The following is an 18,786-nucleotide window of genomic DNA, read 5'->3' on the forward strand; positions in this document are numbered from 1 at the left end:
CTGACTCTCCTGCTCCGCGGATGCTGCCTGACCAGCTGTGCTTTTCCAGCATTACACTCTTCAACTAGAGACTAAAGTCTCTGCCAAGCACATGGAAGCAGTTAGCATGAAGCAAGTTTGGGATGAGGGTGGGTTGGGGGGTTGGGGGGGGGGGGGGGGGGGGGGGTGCAGTGGTGGGGGTGGGAATGGGAATATCATTAAACTACAGCAGCCCATGAGAAACTACGTGAAGGTTTTACAAAACTAATGTTGATATGAAGTTCGTACATTTTCAATAGAAGATTTTGGCATTGCTTTGAAAAGCTGCTCTTTTTAATAGTGAAAGCAAAATGGTGACTTCGGAAGGAAATAAATGTCTATATTGGCTTAAATATCATGATCAAGGCAAGAACTGATTCATCTTCATCCTCCCTTGATTACAGCAGTCTCTGTGGAAATGACCCTTATCATAAAACAAAAAACAGTTTTGTCAAAGTTATTTTCGGCTTGTGTGTGGATATTGTCTTCAGATGTCTGAAGTTGCTTCGATATTTTATGATGACTAAACACATTTCCAGGTTAACACTAGTGTGCAGTATGTTGAGAAGATGCCATTTCCTACGGTATAAACACTGGGATTCCCAATGTTTGGATCGTGCTGAGGGGTAATTTCTCTTCTTGTTGCCCAAGTTATAAGTCAATGAGTTGCAAAGCAGTGACTGAAATAAGTCCTTGAATCTCTGAATGTATTACACATCAATGTGACCTCCTTATGAGTGTGACCAGATCAGTTCCTGATGAAGGGCTTTTGCCCGAAACGTCGATTTCGCTGCTCGTTGGATGCTGCCTGAACTGCTGTGCTCTTCCAGCACCACTAATCCAGTATTTGCTTTCCAGCATCTGCAGTCATTGTTTTTACCTCATAGTATATGTCGTCAGAAGTCACACGGCACCAGGTTTTAGTCCAACAAGTTTGTTTGAAATCACAAGTTTTCAGAGTGCTGCTCCTTTATCAGGTGAAGTGACTGTTAGACTATAACCTGGTGTCATGTGACTTCTGACAGTCCGCCCCAGTCCGACACTGGCACCTCCACATCACCGTTTACATAGGGGAAACGTTCATCGGCAAGTCCACTCCAAGTCACATCACATCTTCAACTGGAAATAGATCACCCATTCATTCACTGTTGCAACATCCTGAAGTCCCTCCCTCACAACAGGTACATTGGTACAAAGACAAGAGTTCATTACCGCCACCTCAGGAGTAATTAGAGATGCCAATAAAGATCGGTTTTGCCTGTGTTGTTTATGTCTGATGACTGGACCAAATAAAACTGTTTTTACGAGGCTGCTTCACGGTTGTAGTCTGTTCCCAGATGAATGATCATCTGTCTCTCAATGTACTGACTTAATGGGTAATGTCTGCACATTGAGTGAATGCCAGATCGTGCAGATGTCCAGCCATTCTCATGTTTACAATGTGCGCTCACCAGAGAATACTTTGTGATTCCAAATTGCGCTGAACTCTAGACTTTTCTCTCTTGATGGAGATATATGTGCAAACTGTTGGAAAAGTAACTGACAATCTTCCAAGTGTAAGGAGGTGCCATTAATCCTCATTGTGACATACCCATCCATTATTAAAAATACATCTCTTATAGGTTTGCTCAACTCTTTAATTTGCAGGAGCTGCCCTTGGATTAGATCTGTATATGTGAGCAGTGTGCCCCATAGTAATGTATTTGTCTCAGGTAAAAGTCTTTTAGGATTTTTCTGTGGCATTCTCATTTACGTCACTGATAATGAACAGTGCTTTCTGTTGACAAAACTGCCTCCTGTGTTAGTAAAATCACCTTTTGAAGGAGCAGCGCTCTGAAAGCTTGTGATTCTAAATAACCCTGTTGGACTATAACCTGGTGTCATGTGATTTCAGACTGTGTCAGTACAAGGCATCTTTATTTGGCAATCATTTAAAACTCTGAGACGCAGAAATTGATTTGAAAGCCTGGGTTTGAATGTGTGAAAATCCGTCTCACCGCTCCTGCACATTTTTGTGAATGATTGTTCTCGTTGCTTTTCAGGTCCCTCTGAGGTTTCCGCCTCAGTGAGGTACAGTCGAAGACCAACATGTCCTGATGCCTCGGTAATGGGCAGCCTGAACACTCCCCCGGTGCCCAGACACAGGAAGAGCCACAGCCTGGGAAACAAGTGGGTGAAAGTATCTCTTTGATCTCGAGCGAGTTCTCTCATGACACACTGGACAGCCAATGGCCTGTCCCACCCTGAACAGCAATGGCATGTTTTGTTGGTGCTGTGTGTTCTACACTGAGGAAATTGTGAGATTTGAATGGATTATCTCTCTTCCCTGGATATCTATTCATCTGGAAAACATGGATGAGATTCTGTCCACTGTTAAGATCATGGCAGAACAATCCTATTTTATAGAATCAGAACACATAGTGTAAAGGTCAATTCACTGCTTTAAGTCAGAAAAGACAGTGTTAGCAGTTATCAGATACTATAAAATGGTTCTTCTATGAAACATTCTTCTATCAGAGGACAAACTGAATCATCACTCAGTGTTACTACTTGTGCACTTGTTGGCATTGCTATGGCAACCACAGCCTGTAATGTGGCCTCCATGGTTGCTGTGTCAAATTAAGATTGAGCAGAACGGGCTTATATTCTCCAGAGTTTGGAAGATTGAGAAGTGATATCATTGAAACTTGTAAATGTTATCGAGGGTTTGACAGGGTAGATGCAGAGGGGGTTGTTTCTCTCCCTGTTACAGAGTCTCCAAGTAGGGGGTCAAAGTCCCAGGATGAGGGGTCAGCCAATATGGACTGAGATTTAGGAAAGATTTCCTCACCAGCGGTTTTGTGAATCTTTGGAATTTGCAACCCCAGGCTGTTGCGAATGCCTAGTTGTTATTGGATAGATTCAAGACGGAAATGAATAGATGTTTGGCGGTAAGGGAATTGAGGGACAGGAAGACTTCACAGAAAAGTGGGGTTAATGTCAAAGCTCAGCTGTGAGATAATGAATGATGGAACGCCCTCCCTGACTCCGGGTCACTCCTATTTCAGCTGTTTATTTGTTGCCGCCCTGCAGCTCAATAACAGATTGTACCATCTCCAACTTCAGAAAAAATAACCCACTGCTCTACTGATCCCCATCGCTCACTTCTCTGCCAAAGTGTTCAATTAGACACACTTTGTTCATTTCTGACGTCATATAACAGCGGTCAAATTGTAATACAATGGCAGGCACAAAAAAAAATGGCACATACTTGTGGGTTTTTAGTTTGGAAAGCTTGTTTTGAATAGTTTTGCTATTGTTTGTTTTCGGTCATTGTTGCTTTGCAAATATTCATTTTAAAATGGCTGTTGTATCTGACTTGCACTAGCTTTAATATCAAATGTTACGGCTGGAGAATGGTGGGTATTTGTAATTGGCTGGTCAATGCACTTATGATTTAGTAGTTTCAAAATGGGCCAAATGGCCTCCTATGCTGTAAGATTTCTCCGAAGATCAGTCCTCCTGAATGTTGCATTAAATCATCAACTAATGTAGGTCACTGGCACCCTGGCTATTTCCAGTGTTGTTCAGTGATGCATTGTCAAATATTGACGGTAATTAAGCATGGATTTTCAGAAATATAACTCTTGATGTATCTCCAGCACCCCTTGTTCTGAACTGTGCCTGCAGTTATTTTTGTGAGATCCTGAGATTGAAGATTAATAGAAGTCAGGGATGAGTTTTGGAAAGACTGATGCACCTCACAGAGCAATCACTCCCACTGATTCATGCCTCAAGGCATCGTGTGTCAGGGTGAACAGCTTTGCGGGAGGTGTTTTAACAGTTTCAGCCTTGGCCATTTCCTCAAGCATCTCCTTTTACTTTTTTATCCGCCCTTTCTGGGTAGGTAAAAGCTTTCCACTGAGCATTCTTTGTTGGAAATAGAGTGGGATTTATAAATCTGCAGTCGGAACCGGTCGAGGTGAAATGGCCACGTGAACTTTAATGGAATGGGATTCTTCCAGCATTTTGTGTTGCTATCAGTCACATTTGTTGCCTGGAGAAAGTGGGAACTCGTATGAAGTACAGAAGAAGTTACAGATAACAATGTTGGAGGATGGAAGCAGTCAGACAGACTTGGACGCCAAATATCTAAGGCTGAGTTGGATGATATCAGGAGCGGGCAGAATGGAACAAACTTTCTGAAAAAAATTGAAATGTTAAAAAGTTTAACAAACCCTTGAAAATGAAAAAAAAGGACATAGGTGAAGACAAAAAATACAGTCAAATCAAGTTGAATTTGTTTCCATTTTTTAAAAATTGGTGTTATAGATTATAATGCAGGTTTTAAAAAAAATCAGGGCAGAGTATTCACAGTCAGAATTTATAACCTGATGACTGTTTGCTGGGTTTTTTCTTTTGGATGTTCATTATCCTGTCCACTAACCTACACCATTGGGAGTGAGCGCTCAGTGGTTAGCACTGCTGCCTCACAGCACCAGGGTCCCAGGTTCAATACAGCCTCGGGTGACTGACGTGTGGAGTTTGGGAGGGTGGGGGGGGCGTGGGTGGGGGTAGGGTGGGGGTGGGGGTAGGGTGGGTGTGAGGGGGTGGGATGGGTAGGGTGGGGGTGGGGGGGAGGGATGGGTAGGGTGGGGGTGGGTGGGGGTAGGGTGGGGCGGGGGGAGGGTTGCACATGTGAACTCTTCTTCAGAACTGCAGAGCATTTAGAAAGCGAACCAGGGAAGGGGACAATAAACAACAGGGCACCCAGTGAAGAGAGAAACCCAGAGGCAGAGAGGTGTGTGTGGCACCTGCAGGTCAACGTTGGAGGAGATGCCAAGGTTGACAGGGTGTTTTGTTTGGTCCTACAGTGATTGGAACCAGCTGGATCTCGTTGACCACGAGATCCACGGTTAGAGTTGTTAACCTGGGCCAATCAGGAAAGCCCTGGCTGACCAATATCACCCAGAGGCTGGCAGTACACAGGGCAACTGGGAGCTGGGTGGTCAACGACCAGCGTGGAGGAAAGCAGGCCTGGGGTAGTCTGGTCAGTAAACAGAGAGGCAGGGAGCTGGGTGGTCAATGACCAGCCTGGAGGATAGTGGGCCTGGGGAGGGTTGGTCAGTGCACAGGGCAACCAGAGACCAGAAGGCTGATAACTGTCCTGCAGGAAGGCTAGCCAAGGATGGTCTGATCAGCACATAATATGTACCGGTGTCAGGTTTTGTTTTAGCTATATTGGATCTGTGTTCTATGCACTGTTTCTCCTTTGGTTGAACTGTCTTGTCTGTGTTTGTTACTGTTTCCTCTCTGGGTGAAAGTGGGATTTGAGGTTTGTCCTGTTTTCCCAGATAACTGAACAGTGGGATTTGCGGTTTCGCCTTACTGTCCCTTCCCCTGTAAATAGTGGGATTTAGTTTGTGAACTGCTGCTTTTTATTTATTATTAATTATGTGTTTGTAATTTGTGCTGTTCAATAAAATTTAAAAAAGATTACGTTCAGGCCCGAGTGTCCCTGGAGAAGGAGCACGCGGTGTCGACCAACACCCTCTGGGAGAGCTGGGCACCGCGGGTGTGGAGTGTTTTATTTCCCCCTCCGACTCCATTTTGATTTGATCCCTGCCCTCTCCTCCACTGTTTGATCACTTGGGCATTGCCCTTTGAGAAAGGAGCTGCTTGTCACTGACCACTCGGACGTTTCTTCCTGGTGGTGGAATATGAACAAAGTTTACTGCACTCGTTGTTCTTCACTGTGCCCTACACCTACATGGGTGCTGGGGAATAGAAGAGCACTTGGCAGTAGTGTGGGGGTCTTTGGGGGAAAAAAAACCCCTGGGGATTTGGGATCTCCTCAGTTCAGGGACTGACTCTGAGCTGGCTGACTACAGCCAGTGTACTCTGCACAGGTCAATAAAGGGTGACTTGGTGATGGGATTATTATTTCAGTTATATCAGAACCATAAGGGATTTCCAATGCAGTCAGTGAGGCTGGGCACCAATAATAAACCGGCCCCTGTGTATTTTCCGAGGTTGATTAGGAGAGGCTCTGTCGCTGAAACCCCTGGGACAGTGGCTTGGACTGTTTGTGTGGGGCGAGGGAAGTACACACTCTTTCTTTAGTGATTTACATTAGAAAAACATAGAAAATAGGAGCAGGATTAGGCCATTCAGCCCCTTGAACCTGTTCTGCTACTCAGTATGAACATGGCCGATCATCCCTGTGTACCCTGTGCCCACGTTCTCCACACATTCTTTGACTCCTTCACCCCCACGAAATAGACAGAACCCCCTCTTGAAAACGTTCCATGTTTTGGCCAAAACCACTTTCTGTGGTTTTGAGTTCCATCGGCTCCCTACTCTCTCGTTAACAACTCCGCTTCCATGTTTCTCTTCATGCCACATCCTCCTCCTTCTGCAGAGGGGTTTCTGACCTTGCTTTACATTTGCTCTCCAGCGCTAAAAGGAGAATACCCATTTCGTTTTTCAATGAAATCTGGATAATTCCTTATTTCATCTATTTCTGGGTGAAGACATTTCTCCTCGTTTCAGTCCTAAATGGCCCACCTCATATCTCTACTTGGTGACACCTGGGTCTGGACTCCTGGGTTATCAGGAACATCTTTCCTGCGTTTTCCCTGTCTATTCCTGTTGGAATTTAATAGGTTTCTATGAGCTTTCACCCTTCATTCTTCTAAATTCCAGTCAGTGTAGTCCTAGCCAACCCAATCTGTCCTCGTACATCAGTCCTGCCTCGTAAACCTTTGTTGCAATCCCTCTGTAGCCAGAACATCCATTCTCACACAAGGAGATGAAGATTGTACACAACCACCCCAGGCCCCGATGCATGGTCTCATGTACAATTGCAGCAAGATATCTCTGCTCCTGTACTCGAATCCTCTCACTATGAAGGCCAACATACCATTAGGCTCCCTCACCACCGGCTGCACCTGGATGTTTACTGTCAACAGATGGGCCAATGGGCTGAGAAGTGGCAGATGGAGTTTAATTCAAATAAATGCGAGTTGCTGCATTTTGGGAAAGCAAATCTTAGCAGGACTTATACACTTAATGGTAAGGTCCTAGGGAGTGTTGCTGAACAAAGAGACCTTGGAGTGCAGGTTCATAGCTCCTTGAAAGTGGAGTCGCAGGTAGATAGGATAGTGAAGAAGGCGTTTGGTATGCTTTCCTTTATTGGTCAGAGTATTGAGTACAGGAGTTGGGAGGTCATGTTGCGGCTGTACAGGACGTGGGTTAGGCCACTGTCGGAATGTTGCGTGCAATTCTGGTCTCCTTCCTACCAGAAAAGTGTTGTGAAACTTGAAAGGGTTCAGAAAAGATTTACAAGGATATTGCCAGGGTTGGAGGATCTGAGCTACAGGGAGAGGCTGAACAGGCTGGGGCTGTTTTCCCTGGAGCGTCGGAGGCTGAGGGGTAACCTTATAGAGGTTTACAAAATTATGAGGAGCATGGATAGGATAAATAGGTAAAGTCTTTTCCCTGGAGTCAGGGAGTCCAGAACTAGAGGGCATAGGTTTAGGGTGAGAGGGGAAAGATATAAAAGAGACCTAAGGGGCAACCTTTGCACGCAGAGGGTGGTACATGTATGGAATGAGCTGCCAGAGGATGTGGTGGAGGCTGGTACAATTGCAACATTTAAGAGCCATTTGGATGGGTATATGAATAGGAAGGATTTGGAGGGATATGGGCCGGGTGCTGGCAGGTGGGACTAGATTGGGTTGGGATATCTGGTCGGCATGGACAAGTTGGACCGAAGGGTCTGTTTCCGCGCTGTACATCTCTATGAGTGGTGTATAAGGACACCCAGGTTTAATTGCACTTCCCCGTTCTCCAGTCTATTGCTATCCAAATCATTTGCCTTCACCAGTTAATGCACCAGTAATAAACCAGTAATAAACCAGTATGCTCTGCAACCTTTTCTTGAAAATTGTGTCCACGCCAGGTCATTGTCTGCCCTCACGTTCATGAATGGGCCAGGCTGTGATCAGAAAGTATCTTAAAAACTGAAACTGCTGGAAATACTCAGCAGGTCTGTCAGCATCTGTCGAGATAAAGCAGAGTTAACGTTTCACCTCCAGTGACTTTTCCTCAAGACCGGTTTGAGTTCTGAAGGAGGATCACTGGACCCAAAATGTTAACTCTGCTTTCTCTCTACAGATGCTGCCAGACCTGCTGAGTATTTCCAGCAGTTTCTGTTTTGGTTTCTGATTTCTAGCCTCAGAGGATCTTTCCGTTGGTTGACCTTCAAACATTGCTTCAGATCTGGTTGCAGTTCCAGGGACTGTCCACTGAGTGGAGCACTAGAGACACATCTCAGAATTAGAATTTTGAGTTTAACTTCAATTTTTTTTCTACTTTAGCTACATAAGTTTCCCCAACTGTGTAAACTTTCATGCCAAATCTTATTCTTCATTCTTCTAGACTCACATTACATTTGCTCTCCAGCACTGAAGGGAGAACATTCATTTCATTTCTGATTGAAGTCTAAGTAATACATTTTTAAAAATTTCATCTATTACCATATCCGGGCTTTTAAAAAGTGACATCTGGGATGGTGGTCTATTCCAGGATATCCCAGAGGCGGTGAGATCGGGCTAGTATCAGCGTTGAGGGGCTCCGTAGGGCCGAGTGGGCCACAATGAGGTGTGCTTTGCAGGATGGCATGAGAAAATGTACAGGGCCTCGAGGAGAAAAGCCCTCCATGAAATTCAACAAAAATGACACTGCCAAAAAAAAGCAACGATTCGGCACTTTGTTTTCCAGCTTAAATAAGGGCAATTTTGAAGGTCTGAAAGCAGAGTTAACTAAAGTCAATTGGAAAACTAGATTAAGGGATAGATTAAAGGAGATGTAGTGGCAAATATTTAAAGGGATGTTTCGGAATATTTGGACCGGATATGATCCAAAGAGGAAACGTGTTGAAAAGATTTACAAGGATGTTTCCAGGGTTGTTGGAGGGTTTGTGCTACAGGGAGAGGCTGAACAGGCTGAGGGTATTTTCCCTGGAGCATCGGAGGCTGAGGGGGGTGACCTTATAGAAGTTTATAAAATCACGAGGGGCATGGATAGGGTGAGTAGCCAAGGTCTTTTTCCCAGGGAAGGGGAGTCCACATCGAGAGGGCATGGGTTTAAGATAAGAGGGGAAGATATAAAAGGGAACGAAGAAGCGACTTTCTCACGCAGAGGATGGTGCATGTATGGAATGAACTGGCGGAAGAATTGATGGAGACAATTAAAAGGCATGTGGATGGAGACATGAATGAATTGGAAGGATTTAGAGGGAGATGGGCCAAATACTGGCAAACGGAACTAGATTAATTTAGAATATCTGGTCAGCATGGAGCAGTTGAACTGAAGGTTCTAATCGTGTGCTGTACAAATCTGACTCTCAATTCTGTGTGTGTGTATGAGAGCAAGAAAGACAGAGTGTGTGTGAGAGTGCAAGAGAGAGTGTGTGTGAGAGTGCGAGAGAGAGTGTGTGTGAGAGTGCGAGAGAGAGTGTGTGTGAGAGTGCGAGAGAGAGTGTGTGTGAGAGTGCGAGAGAGAGTGTGTGTGAGAGTGCGAGAGAGAGTGTGTGTGAGAGTGCGAGAGAGAGTGTGTGTGAGAGAGAGGGAGAGAGAGTGTGTGTGAGAGAGAGGGAGAGAGAGTGTGTGTGAGAGAGAGGGAGAGAGAGTGTGTGTGAGAGAGAGGGAGAGAGTGTGTGTGAGAGAGGGAGAGAGAGTGTGTGTGAGAGAGGGAGAGAGAGTGTGTGTGAGAGAGGGAGAGAGAGTGTGTGTGAGAGAGGGAGAGAGAGTGTGTGTGAGAGAGGGAGAGAGAGTGTGTGTGAGAGAGGGGGAGAGAGTGTGTGTGAGAGAGGGGGAGAGAGTGTGTGTGAGAGAGGGGGAGAGAGTGTGTGTGAGAGAGGGGGAGAGAGTGTGTGTGAGAGAGGGGGAGAGAGTGTGTGTGAGAGAGGGGGAGAGAGTGTGTGTGAGAGAGGGGGAGAGAGTGTGTGTGAGAGAGGGGGAGAGAGTGTGTGTGAGAGGGGGAGAGAGTGTGTGTGAGAGGGGGAGAGAGTGTGTGTGAGAGGGGGAGAGAGTGTGTGTGAGAGAGGGAGAGAGTGTGTGTGTGAGAGAGGGAGAGAGTGTGTGTGTGAGAGAGGGAGAGAGTGTGTGTGTGAGAGAGGGAGAGAGTGTGTGTGTGAGAGAGGGAGAGAGTGTGTGTGTGTGAGAGAGCGAGAGAGAGTGTGTGTGTGTGAGAGAGCGAGAGAGTGTGTGTGTGTGTGTGAGAGCGAGAGAGAGTGTGTGTGTGTGTGTGAGAGCGAGAGAGAGTGTGTGTGTGTGTGTGAGAGCGAGAGAGAGTGTGTGTGTGTGTGAGAGCGCGAGCGAGAGTGTGTGTGTGTGTGTGTGAGAGCGAGAGAGAGTGTGTGTGTGTGTGAGAGCGCGAGCGAGAGTGTGTGTGAGAGAGCGAGAGTGTGTGTGTGAGAGAGCGAGAGTGTGTGTGTGAGAGCGCGAGAGTGTGTGTGTGAGAGAGCGAGAGTGTGTGTGTGAGAGAGCGAGAGTGTGTGTGTGTGAGAGAGCGAGAGAGAGTGTGTGCGTGTGTGAGAGCGAGAGAGAGTGTGTGCGTGTGTGAGAGCGAGAGAGAGTGTGTGCGTGTGTGAGAGAGCGAGAGAGTGTGTGAGTCTGTGAGAGCGAGAGTGTTTTTGTGTGTGTGTGAGAGAGAGAGTGTTTTTGTGTGTGTGTGTGAGAGCGAGTGTGTGTGTGAGAGCGAGAGCGAGTGTGTGTGTGAGAGCGAGAGCGAGTGTGTGTGTGAGAGCGAGAGCGAGTGTGTGTGTGTGTGAGAGCGAGAGAGAGTGTGTGTGTGTGTGTGTGTGTGAGTGAGAGCGAGAGAGAGTGTGTGTGTGAGAGCGAGAGAGAGTGTGTGTGTGAGAGCGAGAGAGTGTGTGTGTGTGAGAGCGAGAGAGAGTGTGTGCGTGTGTGTGAGAGCGAGAGAGAGTGTGTGCGTGAGAGCGAGTGAGAGTATGTGTGTGTGAGAGCGAGTGTGTGTGTGAGAGCGAGAGCGAGTGTGTGTGTGAGAGCGAGAGCGAGTGTGTGTGTGTGTGAGAGCGAGAGAGAGTGTGTGTGTGTGTGTGAGTGAGAGCGAGAGAGAGTGTGTGTGTGAGAGCGAGAGAGTGTGTGTGTGTGAGAGCGAGAGAGTGTGTGTGTGTGAGAGCGAGAGAGAGTGTGTGCGTGTGTGTGAGAGCGAGAGAGAGTGTGTGCGTGAGAGCGAGTGAGAGTGTGAGAGCGAGAGCGAGTGTGTGTGTGAGAGCGAGAGCGAGTGTGTGTGTGAGAGCGAGAGAGAGTGTGTGTGTGTGTGTGAGAGCGAGAGAGAGTGTGTGCGTGTGTGTGAGAGCGAGAGAGAGTGTGTGCGTGAGAGCGAGTGAGAGTATGTGTGAGAGAGCGAGTGTGTGTGTGTGAGAGCGAGAGAGAGTGTGTGCGTGTGTGAGAGAGCAAGAGAGCGAGTGTGTGTGTGAGAGAGCGAGTGTGTGTGTGAGAGAGCGAGTGTGTGTGTGAGAGAGCGAGTGTGTGTGTGAGTCTGTGAGAGCGAGTGAGAGTGTGTGCGTGTGAGAGAGCGAGAGAGTGTGTGTGTCTGTGAGAGCGAGAGAGAGTGTGTGCGTGTGTGAGAGCGAGAGAGAGTGTGTGCGTGTGTGAGAGCGGGAGAGAGTGTGTGCGTATGTGAGAGAGCGGGAGAGAGTGTGTGCGTATGTGTGAGAGCGGGAGAGAGTGTGTGTGAGAGTGTGTGTGTGAGAGAGCGAGTGAGAGTGTGTGTGTGAGAGAGCGAGTGTGTGTGTGAGAGGGAGAGTGTTTTTGTGTGTGTGTGAGAGAGCGAGAGTGTGTGCGTGTGTGAGAGAGCAAGAGAGTGTGTGCGTGTGTGAGAGAGCGAGTGTGTGTGTGAGTGTGAGAGAGCGAGTGTGTGTGTGAGTGTGAGAGAGCGAGTGTGTGTGTGTGAGAGCGAGAGTGTGTGCGTGTGTGAGAGCGAGAGCGAGTGTGTGCGCGTGTGAGAGCGAGAGCGAGTGTGTGCGTGTGTGAGAGAGCGAGTGTGTGTGTCTGTGAGAGCGAGTGAGAGTGTGTGCGTGTGAGAGAGCGAGAGAGTGTGTGTGTCTGTGAGAGCGAGAGAGAGTGTGTGCGTGTGTGAGAGCGAGAGAGAGTGTGTGCGTGTGTGAGAGCGGGAGAGAGTGTGTGCGTATGTGAGAGAGCGGGAGAGAGTGTGTGCGTATGTGTGAGAGCGGGAGAGAGTGTGTGCGTATGTGAGAGAGCGGGAGAGAGTGTGTGTGAGAGAGCGAGTGTGAGAGAGCGAGTGAGAGTGTGTGTGTGAGAGAGCGAGTGTGAGAGAGCGAGTGAGAGTGTGTGTGTGAGAGAGCGAGTGAGAGTGTGTGTGTGAGAGAGCGAGTGAGAGTGTGTGTGTGAGAGAGCGAGTGTGTGTGTGAGAGGGAGAGTGTTTTTGTGTGTGTGTGAGAGAGCGAGAGTGTGTGCGTGTGTGAGAGAGCGAGAGTGTGTGCGTGTGTGAGAGAGCAAGAGAGTGTGTGCGTGTGTGAGAGAGCGAGTGAGAGTGTGTGTGTGAGAGAGCGAGTGAGAGTGCGTGTGTGAGAGAGCGAGTGAGAGTGCGTGTGTGAGAGAGCGAGTGAGAGTGCGTGTGTGAGAGAGCGAGTGAGAGTGCGTGTGTGAGAGAGCGAGTGAGAGTGCGTGTGTGAGAGAGCGAGTGAGAGTGCGTGTGTGAGAGAGCGAGTGAGAGTGTGTGTGTGAGAGAGCGAGTGAGAGTGTGTGTGTGAGAGAGCGAGTGAGAGTGTGTGTGTGAGAGAGCGAGTGAGTGTGTGTGAGAGCGAGAGAGTGTGTGAGCAAGCGAGAGAGAGTGTGTGTGAGTGTGTGAGCAAGCGAGAGAGAGTGTGTGTGTGTGCGTGTGAGAGCGAGAGAGAGTGTGTGTGTGTGCGTGTGAGAGCGAGAGAGTGTGCGCGTGTGTGAGAGCGAGAGAGAGTGTGTGCGCGTGTGTGAGAGCGAGAGTGAGTGTGTGCGTGTGTGAGAGAGTGAGTGTGTGCGTGTGTGAGAGAGCGAGTGTGTGTGTCTGTGAGAGCGAGTGAGAGTGTGTGCGTGTGAGAGAGCGAGAGAGTGTGTGTGTCTGTGAGAGCGAGAGTGTTTTTGTGTGTGTGTGTGTGTGTGAGAGCGAGAGAGAGTGTGTGAGTCTGTGAGAGCGAGAGAGAGTGTGTGAGTCTGTGAGAGCGAGAGAGAGTGTGTGAGTCTGTGAGAGCGAGAGAGAGTGTGTGCGTGTGTGAGAGCGAGAGAGAGTGTGTGCGTGTGTGAGAGCGAGAGAGAGTGTGTGCGTGTGTGTGAGAGCGGGAGAGAGTGTGTGCGTATGTGAGAGAGCGGGATGAGAGTGTTTGTGTGAGAGAGCGAGTGAGAGTGTTTGTGTGAGAGAGCGAGTGAGAGTGTGTGTGAGAGAGAGCGAGTGTGTGTGTGTGAGAGGGAGAGTGTTTTTGTGTGTGTGTGAGAGAGCGAGTGTTTTTGTGTGTGTGTGTGTGAGAGGGAGTGTGTGCGTGTGAGAGCGAGTATGTGTGTGTGAGAGCGAGTGTGTGTGTGTGAGAGCGAGAGAGAGTGTGTGCGTGTGTGAGAGCGAGAGAGAGTGTGTGCGTGTGTGAGAGCGAGAGAGAGTGTGTGCGTGTGTGTGAGAGCGAGAGAGAGTGTGTGCGTGTGTGAGAGAGCAAGAGCGTGTGTGTGTGAGAGAGAGAGTGTGTGTGAGAGCGAGAGAGTGTGTGAGCAAGCGAGAGAGTGTGTGAGTGTGTGAGCAAGCGAGCGAGAGAGTGTGCGCGTGTGTGAGAGCGAGAGAGAGTGTGCGCGTGTGTGAGAGCGAGAGAGAGTGTGCGCGTGTGTGAGAGCGAGAGAGAGTGCGCGCGTGTGTGAGAGCGAGAGAGAGTGTGTGCGCTTGTGTGAGAGCGAGAGAGAGTGTGTGCGTGTGTGTGAGAGCGAGAGAGAGTGTGTGCGTGTGTGTGAGAGCGAGAGAGAGTGTGTGCGTGTGTGTGAGAGCGAGAGAGAGTGTGTGCGTATGTGAGAGAGCGGGAGAGAGTGTGTGCGTATGTGAGAGAGCGGGAGAGAGTGTGTGCGTGTGTGAGAGAGCGAGTGAGAGTGTGTGTGTGAGAGAGCGAGTGTGTGTGTGAGAGAGCGAGTGAGAGTGTGTGTGTGAGAGAGCGAGTGAGAGTGTGTGTGTGAGAGAGCGAGTGAGAGTGTGTGTGTGAGAGAGCGGGTGTGTGTGTGTGAGAGAGCGAGTGTGTGTGCGTGTGTGAGAGAGCGAGTGTGTGTGTGTGTCTGTGAGAGTGGGAGTGTTTTTGTGTGTCTGTGAGAGCGAGAGTGTTTTTGTGTGTGTGTGTGAGAGCGAGTGTGTGTGTGAGAGCGAGTGTGTGTGTGAGAGCGAGTGTGTGTGTGAGAGCGAGTGTGTTTGTGTGAGAGCGAGAGTGTGTGTTTGTGTGAGAGCGAGAGTGTGTGCGTGTGTGAGAGCGAGAGTGTGTGCGTGTGTGAGAGCGAGAGCGAGTGTGTGCGCGTGTGTGAGAGCGAGTGTGTTCGTGTGCGAGAGAGTGAGTGTGTGTGTCTGTGAGAGAGCGAGTGTGTGTGTCTGTGAGAGCGAGTGAGAGTGTGTGCATGTGAGAGAGCGAGAGAGTGTGTGTGTCTGTGAGAGCGAGAGTGTTTTTGTGTGTGTGTGTGAGAGCGAGAGAGAGTGTGTGCGTGTGTGAGAGCGAGAGAGAGTGTGTGCGTGTGTGAGAGCGAGAGAGAGTGTGTGAGTCTGTGAGAGCGAGAGAGAGTGTGTGAGTCTGTGAGAGCGAGAGAGAGTGTGTGAGTCTGTGAGAGCGAGAGAGAGTGTGTGAGTCTGTGAGAGCGAGAGTGTTTTTGTGTGTGTGTGTGAGAGAGAGAGAGTGTTTTTGTGTGTGTGTGTGTGAGAGCGAGTGTGTGTGTGTGAGAGCGAGTGTGTGTGAGTGAGAGCGAGAGCGAGTGTGTGTGTGAGTGAGAGCGAGAGAGAGTGTGTGCGTGTGTGAGAGCGAGAGAGAGTGTGTGCGTGTGTGAGAGCGAGAGAGAGTGTGTGCGTGTGTGAGAGCGAGAGAGAGTGTGTGCGTGTGTGAGAGCGAGACAGAGTGTGTGCGTGTGTGAGAGAGCGAGAGAGAGTGTGTGCGTGTGTGTGAGAGCGAGAGAGAGTGTGTGCGTGTGTGTGCATATGTGAGAGAGCGGGAGAGAGTGTGTGTGTGAGAGCGAGAGAGAGTGTGTGCGTGTGTGTGAGATCGAGAGAGAGTATGTGCGTGTGTGTGAGAGCGAGAGAGAGTGTGTGCGTGTGTGTGAGAGCGAGAGAGAGTGTGTGCGTGTGTGTGAGAGTGAGAGAGAGTGTGTGCGTGTGTGTGAGAGCGAGAGAGAGTGTGTGCGTGTGTGTGAGAGCGAGAGAGAGTGTGTGCGTGTGTGTGAGAGCGAGAGAGAGTGTGTGCGTGTGTGTGAGAGCGAGAGAGAGTGTGTGCGTATGTGAGAGAGCGGGAGAGAGTGTGTGCGTGTGTGAGAGAGCAAGAGCGAGTGTGTGTGAGAGAGCGAGTGAGAGTGTTTGAGAGGGAGAGTGTTTTTGTGTGTGTGTGTGAGAGCGAGAGTGTGTGTGTGTGTGAGAGCGAGAGCGAGTGTGTGTGTGAGTGAGAGCGAGAGAGAGTGTGTGCGTGTGTGAGAGCGAGAGAGAGTGTGTGCGTGTGTGAGAGAGCGAGTGTGTGTGTGAGAGAGCGAGTGTGTGTGTGAGAGAGCGAGTGTGTGTGTGAGAGAGCGAGTGTGTGTGTGTGTGAGAGAGCGAGAGTGTGTGCGTGTGTGAGAGCGAGAGCGAGTGTGTGAGCGTGTGTGAGAGCGAGAGCGAGTGTGTGCGTGTGTGAGAGAGCGAGTGTGTGCGTGTGTGAGAGAGCGAGTGTGTGTGTCTGTGAGAGCGAGTGAGAGTGTGTGCGTGTGAGAGAGCGAGAGAGTGTGTGTGTCTGTGAGAGCGAGAGTGTTTTTGTGTGTGTGTGTGAGAGCGAGAGTGTGTGTGTGTGTGTGAGAGCGAGAGAGAGTGTGTGAGTCTGTGAGAGCGAGAGAGAGTGTGTGAGTCTGTGAGAGCGAGAGAGAGTGTGTGCATGTGTGAGAGCGAGAGAGAGTGTGTGCGTGTGTGAGAGCGAGAGAGAGTGTGTGCGTGTGTGTGAGAGCGGGAGAGAGTGTGTGCGTATGTGAGAGAGCGGGAGAGAGTGTGTGTGAGAGAGCGAGTGAGAGTGTTTGTGTGAGAGAGCGAGTGAGAGTGTGTGTGTGAGAGAGCGAGTGAGAGTGTGTGTGTGAGAGAGCGAGTGTGTGTGTGTGAGAGGGAGAGTGTTTTTGTGTGTGTGTGAGAGAGCGAGAGTGTGTGCGTGTGTGAGAGAGCAAGAGAGTGTGTGCGTGTGTGAGAGAGCGAGTGAGAGTGTGTGTGTGAGAGAGCGAGTGAGAGTGTGTGTGTGAGAGAGCGAGTGTGTGTGTGTGTGAGAGAGCGAGTGTGTGTGTGTGAGAGAGCGAGTGTGTGTGTGTGAGAGCGAGAGAGTGTGTGAGCAAGCGAGAGAGAGTGTGTGTGAGTGTGTGAGCAAGCGAGAGAGAGTGTGTGTGTGTGCGTGTGAGAGCGAGAGAGTGTGCGCGTGTGTGAGAGCGAGAGAGAGTGTGTGCGTGTGTGAGAGCGAGAGAGAGTGTGTGCTTGTGTGTGAGAGCGAGAGAGAGTGTGTGCTTGTGTGTGAGAGCGAGAGAGAGTGTGTGCTTGTGTGTGAGAGCGAGAGAGAGTGTGTGCGTATGTGAGAGAGCGGGAGAGAGTGTGTGCGTGTGTGAGAGAGCGAGTGAGAGTGTGTGTGTGAGAGAGCGAGTGTGTGTGTGAGAGAGCGAGTGTGTGTGTGAGAGAGCGAGTGAGAGTGTGTGAGAGAGCGAGTGAGAGTGTGTGAGAGAGCGAGTGAGAGTGTGTGTGTGAGAGAGCGAGTGTGTGTGTGAGAGAGCGAGTGTGTGTGTGTGAGAGACCGAGTGTGTGTGTGTGAGAGAGCGAGTGTGTGTGTGTGAGAGAGCGAGTGAGAGTGTGTGAGAGAGCGAGTGAGAGTGTGTGAGAGAGCGAGTGAGAGTGTGTGTGTGAGAAGTGAGAGTGTGTGTGTGAGAGAGTGAGAGTGTGTGTGCGAGAGAGTGAGTGTGTGCGTGTGTGAGAGAGCGAGTGTGTGTGTCTGTGAGAGCGAGTGAGAGTGTGTGCGTGTGAGAGAGCGAGTGTGTGTGCGTGTCTGTGAGAGCGAGAGTGTTTTTGTGTGTGTGTGTGAGAGCGAGTGTGTTTGTGTGAGAGCGAGAGTGTGTGCGTGTGTGAGAGCGAGAGCGAGTGTGTGCGCGTGTGTGAGAGCGAGAGTGAGTGTGTGCGTGTGCGAGAGAGTGAGTGTGTGCGTTTGTGAGAGAGCGAGTGTGTGTGTCTGTGAGAGCGAGTGAGAGTGTGTGCGTGTGAGAGAGCGAGAGAGTGTGTGTGTCTGTGAGAGCGAGAGTGTGTGTGTGTGTGTGAGAGAGAGAGAGTGTGTGTGTGTGTGTGAGAGCGAGAGAGAGTGTGTGCGTGTGTGAGAGCGAGAGAGAGTGTGTGAGTCTGTGAGAGCGAGAGTGTTTTTGTGTGTGTGTGAGAGAGAGAGTGTTTTTGTGTGTGTGTGTGTGAGAGCGAGTGTGTGTGTGTGAGAGCGAGTGTGTGTGTGTGAGAGCGAGTGTGTGTGAGTGAGAGCGAGAGCGAGTGTGTGTGTGTGAGTGAGAGCGAGAGAGAGTGTGTGCGTGTGTGAGAGCGAGAGAGAGTGTGTGCGTGTGTGAGAGCGAGAGAGAGTGTGTGCGTGTGTGAGAGCGAGAGAGAGTGTGTGCGTGTGTGAGAGCGAGAGAGAGTGTGTGCGTGTGTGAGAGCGAGAGAGAGTGTGTGCGTGTGTGAGAGAGCGAGAGAGAGTGTGTGCGTGTGTGAGAGAGCGAGAGAGAGTGTGTGCGTGTGTGAGAGAGCGAGAGAGAGTGTGTGCGTATGTGAGAGAGCGGGAGAGAGTGTGTGCGTGTGTGTGAGAGCGAGAGAGAGTGTGTGCGTGTGTGTGAGAGCGAGAGAGAGTGTGTGCGTGTGTGTGAGAGCGAGAGAGAGTGTGTGCGTGTGTGAGAGAGCAAGAGCGAGTGTGTGTGAGAGAGCGAGTGAGAGTGTGTGAGAGGGAGAGTGTTTTTGTGTGTGTGTGAGAGAGCGAGAGTGTGTGCGTGTGTGAGAGCGAGAGAGAGGGTATGCATGTGTGAGAGAGCGAGAGAGTGTGTGTGTGTGTGAGCGAGAGAGTGTCTGTGTGTGTGTGTGTGTCTGTGAGAGCGAGAGAGTGTCTGTGTGTGTATGTGTGTGTGAGCGAGAGAGTGTCTGTGTGTGAGAGAGTGAGACAGTGTGTGTGTGTATGTGTGAGCGAGAGTGTGTGTGAGCGAGAGAGTGTCTGTGTGTGTGTGAGCGAGAGAGTGTCTGTGTGTGTGTGAGCGAGAGAGTGTCTGTGTGTGTGTGAGAGCGAGAGTGTCTGTGTGTGTGTGAGAGCGAGAGTGTCTGTGTGTGTGTGAGAGCGAGAGAGTGTGTGTGTGTGAGAGCGAGAGAGTGTGTGTGTGTGAGAGCGAGAGAGTGTGTGTGTGTGTGAGAGCGAGAGAGTGTCTGTGTGTGTGTGTGTGAGCGAGAGAGTGTCTGTGTGTGTGTGAGAGCGAGTGTGTGTGTGTGAGAGCGAGTGTGTGTGTGAGAGCGAGTGTGTGTGTGAGAGCGAGTGTGTGT

The 18,786-nt window shown here is 49.9% G+C and overlaps 1 protein-coding gene across 6 annotated transcripts in view; it reads left to right on the plus strand.

Annotated features, from left to right (window-relative positions):
• The window catches only part of LOC140469439 (ras-specific guanine nucleotide-releasing factor RalGPS1-like), a 956,086-nt gene that overhangs the window by 736,964 nt on the left and 200,336 nt on the right, over positions 1-18,786 (plus strand). For all 6 annotated transcript variants that reach the window (XM_072565956.1, XM_072565961.1, XM_072565957.1 and 3 more), the window contains one exon: positions 2,061-2,187. In XM_072565956.1, coding sequence (XP_072422057.1) covers positions 2,061-2,187 — 127 coding nt within the window. The remainder of the gene's footprint in view (positions 1-2,060; positions 2,188-18,786) is intronic.

This window comes from Chiloscyllium punctatum, chromosome 49, assembly GCF_047496795.1.
Source record: "Chiloscyllium punctatum isolate Juve2018m chromosome 49, sChiPun1.3, whole genome shotgun sequence".
Taxonomy (NCBI): domain Eukaryota; kingdom Metazoa; phylum Chordata; class Chondrichthyes; order Orectolobiformes; family Hemiscylliidae; genus Chiloscyllium; species Chiloscyllium punctatum.